This window comes from Euleptes europaea, chromosome 18, assembly GCF_029931775.1.
Source record: "Euleptes europaea isolate rEulEur1 chromosome 18, rEulEur1.hap1, whole genome shotgun sequence".
In the NCBI taxonomy this organism is placed as follows: Eukaryota; Metazoa; Chordata; class Lepidosauria; order Squamata; family Sphaerodactylidae; genus Euleptes; species Euleptes europaea.
In genome coordinates this window covers 18,453,875-18,466,572 of record NC_079329.1, presented here as the reverse complement: position 1 = coordinate 18,466,572, position 12,698 = coordinate 18,453,875, and the positions used below count along the sequence as shown (strand labels likewise).

Below are 12,698 nucleotides of genomic sequence, written 5' to 3'. Positions count from 1 at the left end.
TTTAACTAGCATAACTCAGTTTTTTCTATGTACTTTTTCACTCTGTATTTCTAATCGGTTTCTTTTGTTTTCAAAATAAAAAAAATAATTACAAAAAGCAATATCTGTGAAGTGCAATAAAGTAGAGCGCGATAAAATGAGGCATGTCTGTATGCTGCTTTCAGCCCACTGGAGGAAGGCCACAGGTAAAATGATGAGGCTCTCAGTAACAACTGGAACATGCCCAACTTATTACAGAAAATGATAAACTCAGAAAAGATGTAACTTAGTGTGAGGTCCCTGGGAGGCAGAGGCAGGTTGAACCAGACCTCTGCCTGGAATTAAAGTTGCAGGAGCCAGGAAGTGGCTTGTAACCAGGTATATTGGTCCATCTGATGGAATGTCTCAGGGCTCAGTTATGTTACCACAACCCTTTGTCCTCTCTTCTCCCCACTGTCCTCACTAATCCTTCTCTGGCTTCTCCCTTTGAGCATCCTCCCTCTTCAGTGTCCTCCCAGCTGCCCTGGGTGCTCTTGCAACGCTGACCCTCAGCTCCACCTCTCATTCCTCCCATGCTTCCTTTTCTTGATCTCTCCCTAGGATCCATATCATGCTTCATGCATCCTTCCAAGGCCATTGGTGGCCCCTTATCACCCCCCACCAAGACTACAGATGATCAGCAGGATTCCCAGTGGGGACCCTGCTGTTCCCCCCCCCATGGACCAATCTGGTTTTGGGGTGGCAATCTTACTGGGTGGGGCATACTGTGACTGATCTTCTTTGAGGATTTCCACCCAGTCTCAATGTCCCTCTCAAGAAGCCCAGTAAAACTGAAACCAGCAGTTGTCCTCCCTCCAGGCGGCCTTGGTGCTGACCCCTGTCTCCATGTTGTAACCATCTTTCTCCCCTTCCTGGAGGCCTCTTGACCCATCTCCTGGAATTTACCAGCCCCAAAGTTCTCCCTCTGCAGGCTAGGGTGGACACTCTTTTAGGGTGGGATCTCACACTCCATTTCAATTTAAGAATTACATGATGAAGAGTGAATTTCTGGGACAGCTGGTGTAGACTTCCAAAGCAAAAGGGAGAGGTACTCCATTTCAAAAACATCCAGTGTGAACATGTACCTGTGGTGTCTTGTAGAGGTTCAAGAGAGTTGCCATTGCAGTTGAGGTTTCAGAGCTCAGTCCCCCAATGATGGCCCAGAGATGGTCCTCCTTGTCACATTTATAATTAGGGATCCTGGCATGCTTAGAAGAAAGAAGATTCATGGTCTGCTGATAAGTAATCTGAGGATTACAGTAATTTTCAAATATGTCGAAGCCCAAACTCATATTGGGCAAGAAATTAAGATTCATATTGATCTCGTTCACTGCAAACAGGAAAGCCAGGAGATGCTGATGGTTCTTACGCATGGAGCTGTAATTAAAAAAAAATCAAGTATCAATACCTGTGGAAAATACTCCCTGCTAGAATGAAGACTCAACATTTAGCTGAGATTTATGCCAAAACCGTCTTCTGAAGTATGTACTTTATAAGTAGCTTGCAGGATAGATAAACATGACATTCTGTATAATTTGACCCTATACATTAAGAAATTTCTTTTAAAATCAAGGAAATAATATTTAGCATGGTTTATAAAACATATCCTATATGAAAAACAATGAATAAAAATAAAATACTATTTGTACATTATCCGGGCTGTGTGACCGTGGTCTTGGTATTTTCTTTCCTGACGTTTCGCCAGCAGCTGTGGCAGGCAGCTGCTGGCGAAATGTCAGGAAAGAAAATACCAAGACCACAGTCACACAGCCCGGATAACCTACAAGAACCAATGAACTCTGACCGTGAAAGCCTTCAACAAAATAATATTTATTTATTAAAATGAAATCAAGTACTTACAAATCAAAATGCACATAAATTGGGTTTGGAAACTCAGTGAAATTCTGACTGAAAAACTCATATTCTGTATAAGAAAGGATGCCACCTATCATGTGGTCCCCTGAAATATAGTGCTTGTGCTGGTACATAAAAGGTTCGGTGAGCATGCATTGTTTGTGCTCAGATCTTTCACAGACACAGGATGGCATGAGAAGAAGCTGCAGAAGAAGCATTTGAAGCAAGGCCATCCTGAGTACCAGAGACTTTCCCGCTAACATCAGATAAATCTCTGGGACTCATTTTGAGGTAGTTGGAAATAAAAAGTTTTTCATTGTCCCATGCCTTGGAAAATTCTGCGCTGAGCTGATGTTTGAGTTTCCAGGCTGTGATAAGCCGAAGACGTGAGCAGACTCAACTCTCAAGCAGAGGTTTCTCTTCAAAGCAACACAGACTGTATTTATAGAACCATCAACAGAGCCCCTGAAGAAGAACAATCTCTTGTGTGCCCGGTGAGGCATTTTGTTATTGACTTTTGCAAGTAATGGCCAGTACCTCTTTCTGGATAGTCATTAAGATAATTTCAGGGACCACAGAAAGCTGGAGAAAACATGTTTATCGTGTCTCTGTAACAGTTCTTTCCAAGAGACTAAAGAAGCATGCATGGAAACAGAATGACTTTAAGTACAGAAAAACAACTTGAGCCCCAGCGAAGAGAAACCTGATTGCCTTTGGAAGCAATGAGGCTTAAATCAGGTATAAGTTGATTGCTCTATCAGTTTATTTATGATAAAGTCAGAACACATTTTAAAGGGACTGATCTCCTGATTCTTTGTTGGAAGGCAAAACCATGTTCAGTAACATAACTTCGGGACGGCCTCTCCTGATATACCCCCTGAAGGACTTTGCGATCATCCGGTGCTGGTGGTCCCTGGCCCTAAGAGTGTACGGCTGTCCTTGACAGCTTTCTCAGCCCTGGCTCCAGCCTGGTGGAATGCTCTGCCTAGTACCACCAGGGCCCTGTGGGACCTTAAAGAGTTCTGCAGGGCCTGTAGGACAGATTTTTCCTCCAGGCCTATAGCTGAGGACAGCTGCAGGTATCATATGGCCTCCCTGCCTTCCCCCTTTCCATGTGCTAAGTTGGTAGGGACTTGAAGGGGTGGCTGCTTGTTTATCTCATCCAGCACAATGAAAACTGTACACCATCTTTGTTTTTGATTGTCAATTTTAATGATTTCACACACTTGACATTATACAGTATGTATAAACTTTAGAATCTTGAAGCCATAAGAGTGAAGCAGCCCTTAGAGCACCATGTCAAACATCTGAAATGCCATTGGGAGCAGATGGGTAACTATCTCAATCTTTATTTACATCTTTATTTTATATACTTCCTTAATAGAGACTCACTTTTCTCACTGAGACTCATGGTGGATTACAAAATATAGAAAACAATTCCATCAGAGAGCACAAGGCAACCATTAACAAGGCAAAGGGACTTGGATTGCAGAAATTAGGAAACTGCAAACAGAAAACTGTCTAAGGCATGACATACCATAAACAGTCTTGAGAGTGGATTACAAAGTTCAAAGACAGTGCAGTGAAAGCAGATATGATACATGAATAAATATTAATAATACATTAATAAAGGATGATACATGAATAAATATTGCTATATACTACAATCCTGTCCCTTTATAAAAGTGTCTTCCCACACTGTATATGACATTTTCATTTTTGCCTTTTATTTATTTATTTATTTATTTACTCAATTTCTATCTTACCCCTCCATGGCAAGCCAGGCTTGGGGCAGCTCACAACATATTCCAACAGTTACAACATAATAAATTGTACTTTAAAGTGGTCAACATCTATTAATTTTTTAAAAATACAAATGATGGAAAATCTTCACTAGCTTGGATAACCTCCCCATTGGCTTGAAGAAATTACAAGTCATAAGTATTTTTACAAAACTGGGGACTTCCCATTTATTGTTCGTGTTTAGCATAACACGTTAATGGTCTCTGCACTTTTCTTGACGAAATCTGAAATTTGCATCATTACATTTTACCCTTTAATTCTACAATCTCATGACCCTTTTACCCCATTGTTTTACCCACCCCTCATCATTCTATGTAAACATCTGCATAGTAACGATTCACTCATTGCATCAGAAAAGGTGGGCTCTGGGCCATGAAAGGAAAAAAAATGTTTGTCTTCAAGATGCCACGACTCCTATTTATTTTTTCATATGCATAGATTATTTAATATTTGCAAAAGAGGAGGAAGGAAATGTGCAATTTTCGTATAAATTTAGAGTGGCAAGGTTAATTGTATTATGGAATGGGGGAAGCTGGAGAGCCATCAACTCATGGAATGACTTTGGGCTAGTCACCATCTCTCTGCCTAACCTTTGCTGCAGGGTTATTGTGAAGATAAAATAAGGAGCACAAGGGTAGGGGAAAAGGGATTTAAAAAGTAAACCCAATTCAACCTGCTTGTCTCCTCCCTATGCACTTGTTCATTGAATCCCTGAATGCCTCTTGGACTTTCTGATTTCCAAAAGTGAATATGATGGGATTAAGCATGGGTGTAACTGCTGTGGTAACAAGAGAAGCAATTTTGTTCAGATTCATTGAGCTGGCTTGGGAGGGTCTCACACAGATGAAGATGGAGGTTCCATAACCAATGGTAACCACTGTGAAGTGGGAAGCACAGGTAGAGAAACCCTTCTGCCTCCCTGTAGCAGTAGGGATACAAAGAATGGTGCTTATAATGTAAACATAAGAGATAAGAGTCAAGAAAAGAGAACCTAGAATCACAGGTAGGGAGACAATGAAGTCTATTAACTCCACTAGGTGGATGTCAGCACAGGCTAAGTGGAGCAAAGGGGCACTGTCACAAAAAAAGTGATTTATCACATTGGGACCACAATAGGACAAACCCAGCTTCATCGCAGTGGGAACAAGAATGGAGAAGAACCCACTCATCCAAGAGCTTACAACAAAACAAACACATTCCTTCCCACTCATGATGGTGTTATATCTAAGTGGGTAGCATATAGCTATGTATCGATCATAGGACATCATAGCCAGTAGAACATATTCAGAGGTGCCAAATAAGAAATAGAAGTATGACTGAGCGATGCACCCATAGAAGGAGATGGTCTTCTTTTCCAGTAGGAAGTTTTCCATTATTTTTGGTACTACTGTCAGAGTAATAAGGATTTCAATGAAAGACAAATTGCAGAGAAAGAAATACATTGGAGAATGTAGGTGGTAGTCAGTAATAATCAGGGTTATGATGATGGTATTCCCAATCATTGTTGCTACCAGAATAATGAAGAACAACAGAAAAATCAAAATCTCTATCTCCCAGGGATTGGGGAATCCAACCAAGACGAATTCAGTCACAGGCGTCAAATTCCCTATTCCATGTTTCATCATGTTTACCTCTTTATCTGGAGAGTTTAAAAAAATCTTATTAAATTTAATGGAAGCTGCAGTGCACAGTCTTACGGATAACTAGTCAAGCAGTGTATTGTTCCTACCCTACTTATACAACAGTTCTCCATTTTAACCTGATTTGATCCCATTCAGATGAGACCATGACATCCTTGGTATCACAATCTTAATTCATGAGGGCAAAATTAGTTTTCTCCCAGTTGTTTTGGCTTAACCAATATGTTCAGGATACTGTCACATGATCAGCATCTGAATAAGCTGGATCCACCATGGGAGAACTTTTATCTATGTTCAAGTAATTTGATACCTCTGTAACCCTCCATTGTTATATCAGGCATACGGTGAAGACAGAGATAAGATCTACACATCACTGGATGCTGTGATATATTCATCTCTTGTTTTTTTTATACCCACACCCAAAAAAATCCAGGAGGTGAATGATTATAACAGTGTAATATCCACCCAACAACATGAGTGGGTTCATTCAGAGACAACATTTGGCAGCAGTTAAACACATAGGGTTTGGTCAGTTAAAGAGAGAAGGGTGTCCCAGTCGATCACCAAAGAGCCTGTAGTATTTCACACATGAGGACAGGTTAGTGTGATTTCCTTGCTGCTGCTAAGGCTGCTAATACAGAACAGTGGTCACAGGGATTCCACACAGCAGGTCTCACGTGAACACATGAAGCTACTTTATACTGACTCAGACCATCAGTCCATCAAAGTCAGTATTGTCTATGCAGATTGGCAGCAGCTCTTTAGAGTCTTGGGTAGAGGTCTTTCACATCACCTCATCATTTTAACAGGAGATGCCAGGGACTGAACCTGAGACCTTCTGCATGCAAAGCAGAAGCTCCACCACTGAGCCACAGCCCCTCCCCAGGATTCCCTGGTAGATTTTTTTTAAATCGGCAATTTAATAGTGTTATATCACTATCAAGGCAATGGCAAACCACCCTGTAAACATAGTCTGCCTAGTAAACGTTGGGATGTGATGTCAGTAATGACCCGGTGCTTGCACAGGGGACTACCTTTATCTTGTTATATAACTATATTGTTGTACTATAATATGCATCATGGAAGGCAGAATGGTCTAGCCCGATCTTGTCAGATCTTGGAAGCTATGCGGGGTCAGCCCTGGTTAGTATTTGGACGAGAAATAACTAAGGAATACCAGGGTTGCTATGCAGAGGAAGGTACTGGAAAACAACCTCTGTTAGTCTCTTGCCTTGAGAACCCCATAAGGGGTCTCCATAAGTCAGCTGCAACTTGACAGCACCTTACGCACACATTAACAGAGAACTGGACTGAATTAGTATTTCTGCTGTTTGAAACGCGTACGATCATATGAGGCTTATAAAGATGTAGTTCATTCGTCTATCATCAGCATCATCTACTCTGACTGGAAGGAGAACATAAACATTAAGAACATAAGATATGCCCTGCTGGATCAGACCAAGGCCTATCAAGTCCAGCAGTCTGTTCACACAGTGGCCAACCAGGTGCCTCTAGGAAGCCACAAACAAGACAAGTGCAGCAGCACCATCCTGCCTGAGGTCTCCAAAGCCTGAGGCAAGGGCCTCTCCCTGCTCAGCTCACCATGATCCTTTTCACTGGGGATGCCAAGGACAGAACCTCTTACGTGCAAGCATGTTCTATCACTGAGCTGGAAGTCCTCCTCACTGGTACTGGTGAACACAGATAGATAATTTAGAATTACTCACTGTATTGTAGTCATCCACGCTCCATCATTATAGCTGTAGTAGTAGTTGTTTTTTACTACTGCTCCGGAGGAAATAACTCACCGAACATTACTTCCATCCACTAAATCCAACAAGTTCTGTTATTGGTTTGTGTAAAGGAAGAAACCCTGGAGGGGGGGGGAATGCAGAAGTTGTTTTTAATATGATTCTCACTTCTAGAATACTACTGGCAAGCTCCTGAAAGTCAAAACATGGTTTTATAACATGGAGTCCACCTCGAGTCTCAGTGAGAAAGGCGGGCTATAAATAAAGTAAATAAATAATGCATTAAATAGCGAGTCTCTATCACATAAGTGATGGGATGGAATTACATGAACAAATCATGCTGAAGTAAAAGTCGCAAATCAGACAATGAGCTTGGGATTCAGAATGCCTTCATTGGTTTCTGAACATTCAATGATACAGAGTAGATGGTGATAGAAATCTGTGACTACCATGTGAGAAAAGTCATAGGAGTTAACTGAGATGTTATGTCATATCAATATTAGGAGCAACCTGTACTCCAACACACCTCAGATGCCAAACAATGTCTTGTTTAGCATAAAATCTGCTCTGCTCTGGTATCCATATACCAGGTGAGTAGGGCAGAAACTAACAGGGTTCCCCCCTCCCTACAATAGAGTTACTCACCAAGAAAAAGCAGTGGTCATAGATAGTTTCAGAATGAGGATTAGTTTTTGCAGCATCAAGGAAGATAGCAACCATAATCCTTCAAAAACAGCAGTCCTTTTGCCTGTTTTCTATATGCATTTTTGCTGCTTATGTTTTCCCATCATATCTCTGAGGTCTTGTTACTATGGAATTATAGGTGGTCCTCTTGGGTGACAGAAACTTTCTGAAGATACTTCAAGATTTTCCGAAGTGAGTCAATGGGATAAACGTTAATGAGATGAGGATAGAGGACTGAAATAGAAACGTTACGGGCTTTATCATGAGGTCTGTACTGTTCAGACATAAAATTACCTTCTCCATGCTGGGAGTCATTGTATCCTTAGTAACTTGACCATTGTCTTGCTGAGCTGTGGATTAAATGTATGTTACCAACTAAAAGGGTGGGATCAAACCAACTTCTTCACTCAATGTCTTTCTTCCTTTTCTTCCTACTACTATTCTTTCTTCCCTTTTCCACCAGAAGAGAAGTTGATTGGACCCACCCCCAAAGACTCCATAGTGTTCAAGAGAATGTTTGGCCTACAGCAGCAAGAGTGGTCCTGGCTTCAGTGTGGAAACAAAAACATATACCAGATGTGGGAAGATGGCAAGATAAAATGGCTGAATATGCAGTGATGGCAAAATTAACGAATTTACTGAAAAGAAAGCCGATGGAGAAATTTCAGAAGAAATGGGCACCTTATTATGATTGTTAAATTGAAATTTTAATTTAGTAATGCAGAATAAATGGAAAATATTTTGTAGATTAGAATATCAGTATATAAGCAACAGATCAAATGATTGTAATAAATAGAGCAGTTTGGAAACGTTAGAGGAGATATAGAATAACACAGAGATTATCTGGAAGATAATAACTCAAATAATAAACATAGTGATCATTTTGTAAGTCGAGGAAATGATTAAATGATTAAATGATTAAATATAACTTTGGTTTTGCCAGTCTATAGTCGGAATAATAACAATGGGTTTAGAATAGATTATCAATTAATTAATCTTTAGTAAAATATAAATAGAGTGTATTAGAAGGTAATATATACACCGATGCCCTTGGAAGTTTGAATATGCTGTATGTATGAGTGTAATTTGATTTTATGTATTATATAAAATTTTAATACCCATCATGATCCCCCGCCCCTCCCAAATATGTAACACCTTTTCAGCCTAAGAAACCAGTTTGGGTGAACTCTGTTGAAAAGTTTTCTATATTAGTAAAACACACAAATCTAAAAGCAAGACCCACTTCTCTGTCCCAGTAGCCCAGAAGACTGCAAACTCTGGACAAGGGCCCCTCTATCCTGAAATATTTCCCCTTCCTTTGCATTTTTGTACTGAGTATCTAGCCTGATGAAGAGTTCTTGGGAACTGAAAAGTATGCTCATTGTTTTGGAATAATTTGGTCCTAATAAGTAGAGTTATAGATCAAATCAAGCCTGAACTGACCCTAGAAGCTAAAATAACTAACCTGAGACTATCATATTTTGATCACATTATGAGAAGCCAAGAATCACTGGAAAAGACAGTCATGCTAGGAAAAGTTGAGGGCAGCAGGAAAAGAGGAAGACCCAACAAGAAACGGATAGACTCAATAAAGGAAGCCACAGCCCTCAATTTGCAAGACCTGAGCAAGGCTGTCAAAGATAGGACATTTTGGAGGAGATTGATTCATAGGGTCGCCATGAGTCGGAAGCAACTTGATGGCAGTTAACACACACACATACAATAAGTAGGGTTGCCAACCTCCAGGTACTAGCTAGAGATCTCCTGCTATTACAACAGATCTCCAGCTGATAGAGATCAGTTCACCTGGAGAAAATGGCTGCTTTGGCAATTTGACTCTATGACATTGAAGTCCCTCCCCACCCTCCTCAGGCTCCACCCCCAAAACCTCCCACCGGTAGTGAAGAGGGACCTGGCAACCCTACTAATAAGATACCTGAAGGACTGGCTCGTCCCATACTGTTCAGCCCACCACCTTAGAGCCTCCTCACAAGCCCTACTCTGGGAGTCATCAGAAGTGAACTTAGTGGTGACTAGAGACAGGGCTTTTTCATTGGTGGCACCTTGCTTGCGGAAGGCCCTTCCCCTGAAACTCACGTAGCACCTACACTGTTGTTGATGTGCAAGGCTGGAATGTTTCTGTTTACTAAGGATTTTAATGAAGGGTTTATTTTTAAGCATAATTTTATAGTCAGATTTTTAGCATCATAACCCACAGGTTATGCCATGGATAAGGAGACCTGTGTTGACAAAACCATGTGGGATGAACACTGTGGTAAGGAGGGAAATCAATGGATATTGAGCTGAAAAGCTGGGAGGATTCAGTCCAATATTTCATGTATGTGTCTCAACATTCTTCCAAAGTGGTCTTCTATATGTAGAAACACTAGAAAAGTTGATCTAAAGGTTGCATACAAAGTCAAAGTCCCATCAGCAACAATCCTTTCCAATCTCTTCTAAGTATTTGCAAATTTTTCTCCTACAGAAGTGTCTGTGCTAATGACGTTTCTCTGTTTTGTTCATACTTTCTGCTTCATTTCATTGTTACCAAGTAAAATATAACTTCTGTACTAGAAGCTGCTTAAAACATACTTTAAAATGTCAAAAGGGAAGGAAGTACAGATGAAGTGAACAAACATACAGCATATTCCCTGAATCACTAGGTCCCAAATGAAAATAAACATCTCACTTCTAATACAAAATGTGAATTGTATTAATTAGTCTCTTGATAATTAAGTTCTTTTTAAAGTATTTGTGTTAGTTTCTAGTGTAATATTCAGTATTAAGAGAAGAAGGAATTCCCAGGAGAAATAAAATCTTTAATGATCCAAAGGATTTTAGTGAGCCAACGTTGGGTGACAAAATTTACATTGTTCTGCTCTACTGATTCCTAACGTATTAAGGTTAAACAAGGAGTCCAGGAGAACCTTAAAGACTAACACTTTCACACACACTGAATAATGTACTTTCAATATACTTTCAATGCACTTTAATGATGGATTTGCAAGTGGATTTTGTTGTTTCACACCGTCAAATCCAGCTGCAAAGTGCAATGAAAGTGGATTGAAAGTGCATACTTTTTTTGAGTCAGAGTTGACTTCTTCAGATATTTAGGAGTGTCTGTCCAAAGACACATCCAAATTTATCCCCAGGGTTCAAGCAACAGAAAAGGGAGACGGAGAATTACAGCGAGAGACCAGTGTAAGAAAAGAAGTCATCAATGATTAATCAATCAGTTTAGAGTGATTGAGATCTGCCAGCTGTTGACAGATAGGCAGGGTACAGTATACAAAATTTACTTAAGGGATATACAGTGTAAGACATATTATCAATGAATTCAGTAGGGCAGTATTGAGGCTATATTAAGGTGCACCTGACTACATTAACCCCTATAAGGTGTGGATCTTGCAGAGGCATCATCTGAGGAAACCAAGGTTTTTATTGAAGCCTGGGGAATTTGTTAATGCATTTCATGCATTCTTAATCAGCATTTTCATAATGTTCACTGAAGTTCATCTGAAGGAGAATGATAACCATTAAATCAGCAACAGAAGTAACTTTGTGAATAAGTTAGTACAATGCAACTCTATTTCCTGAGCAGAAAAGCTCTCTTGAATAATTCAATTTTGTATAGTTTGCAGAAAGCCAGGAGAGTGGGAGTCTTCCTGACCTCATCAGACTTTTTGGTGGGATCCAAGGTACATACAAAAGAAACATATGCTCTCTGCCTTTTGATCTGATTATGCGGATTTCTTCCTAGTTCTTCATGGAGTTTCTGTATGCATAGGTTGTATTGTTCACTGTGAATAAAAGTATGATTTAAATCACTTCCCTTGTTATCTTCCCCCCCCCCCCCGGGGGTGTAGTCAGGTCCTTTGGTAAATTCCTCTAAGAGGAGAAATTGTACACAGTGAAATTCACCAGTACTTTGGTAAATTCCTCTAAGAGGAGAAATTATACACAGTGAAATTCACCAGTACTTATACAAAACTATAAGAGGAAAAGGGCTACAACTTTTGTAGAGTTAGATTATTATCTATATTTTGGATGGGGAGTAAATCTAAATTGCTATTAATGGCTTTTATTCTTTGAAATCTAGAGCTGGAAGTGATATGAACCTGATATTTGATAATTATGGGTATGGAGTTTCAATTGCAAACTTCCTTAAGTTCTACAGTAATAATAACAGACCCCAAAATAACCGAGATATGGTATTCCAGAAAACAGTATATGAAGAAATGCTCTTGGAAAGTCCCAGAATTTCTCAAGCAATCTTCCACCTGCATTAAGAAAATAAAGTGAAGATGAATAAGGTAATATGTTGATACAAAATGTCATTTAGGGGTACTTACAGCACATGCTTAGATTATTCATTTACTAAGTGAAGTGTTTCAGCCATTTTAAAAGGATTTATGAATATCCAGAATATTTAGGTGAGGATATGAAAAAAAGCATTTGTTTTGAACTTCTAATTCTCTTGAATCACCATTTATTCTCTGTTCTTTCTAGTGGTGTCGCTGAGTAACACTGTATCAAACTCAGATAATGTCTGTTGGCAGCCTAAAAGCTACATAATTCATTTCAACATATGTTTTCATGGACTAGAGCTCACTTCTTCAGATGCTTCGTATTAACTAATCTGCATCAACGAAGAGCTTTTGTGCTGGCCAGGTTTAATTTTTTGCCCTCAGTGCAGAGAGAGAGGCGATATCGTAAAGTTCCATATATGAACAGACTCTGCCCTTGTGAGTATGCTCATGTTGAAACTGTTACTCATGTTTTGTTATATTGCCCCTTGTTTGCAGAAATCCGGATCAAATTCTTATTACTCTTGCTAAGTAAAAAAAAGGTGTCGTCTGATAAATACAAATTATTGTTTTTATTGGATAACCAGAACCCAGACTTAACCAATTGAGTAGCAGAATTCGTACAACATGCAATAAGCATT

General features: G+C 39.8%; 1 protein-coding gene across 1 annotated transcript; it reads right to left on the bottom strand.

Moving 5' to 3' along the window:
- Nucleotides 1-4,343: 4,343 nt before the first annotated feature.
- Nucleotides 4,344-5,279, bottom strand: LOC130490652 (olfactory receptor 6M1-like). The gene has a single exon (XM_056864465.1). The coding sequence runs from the start codon at nucleotides 5,175-5,177 to the stop codon at nucleotides 4,344-4,346; it is 834 nt and encodes a 277-aa protein (XP_056720443.1). The 5' UTR covers nucleotides 5,178-5,279.
- Nucleotides 5,280-12,698: the final 7,419 nt, after the last annotated feature.

Excerpts from the sequence above, each read along its gene's own strand:
- LOC130490652 (XM_056864465.1), bottom strand. The coding sequence starts at position 5,177 with ATGATTGGGAATACCATCATCATAACCCTGATTATTACTGACTACCAC.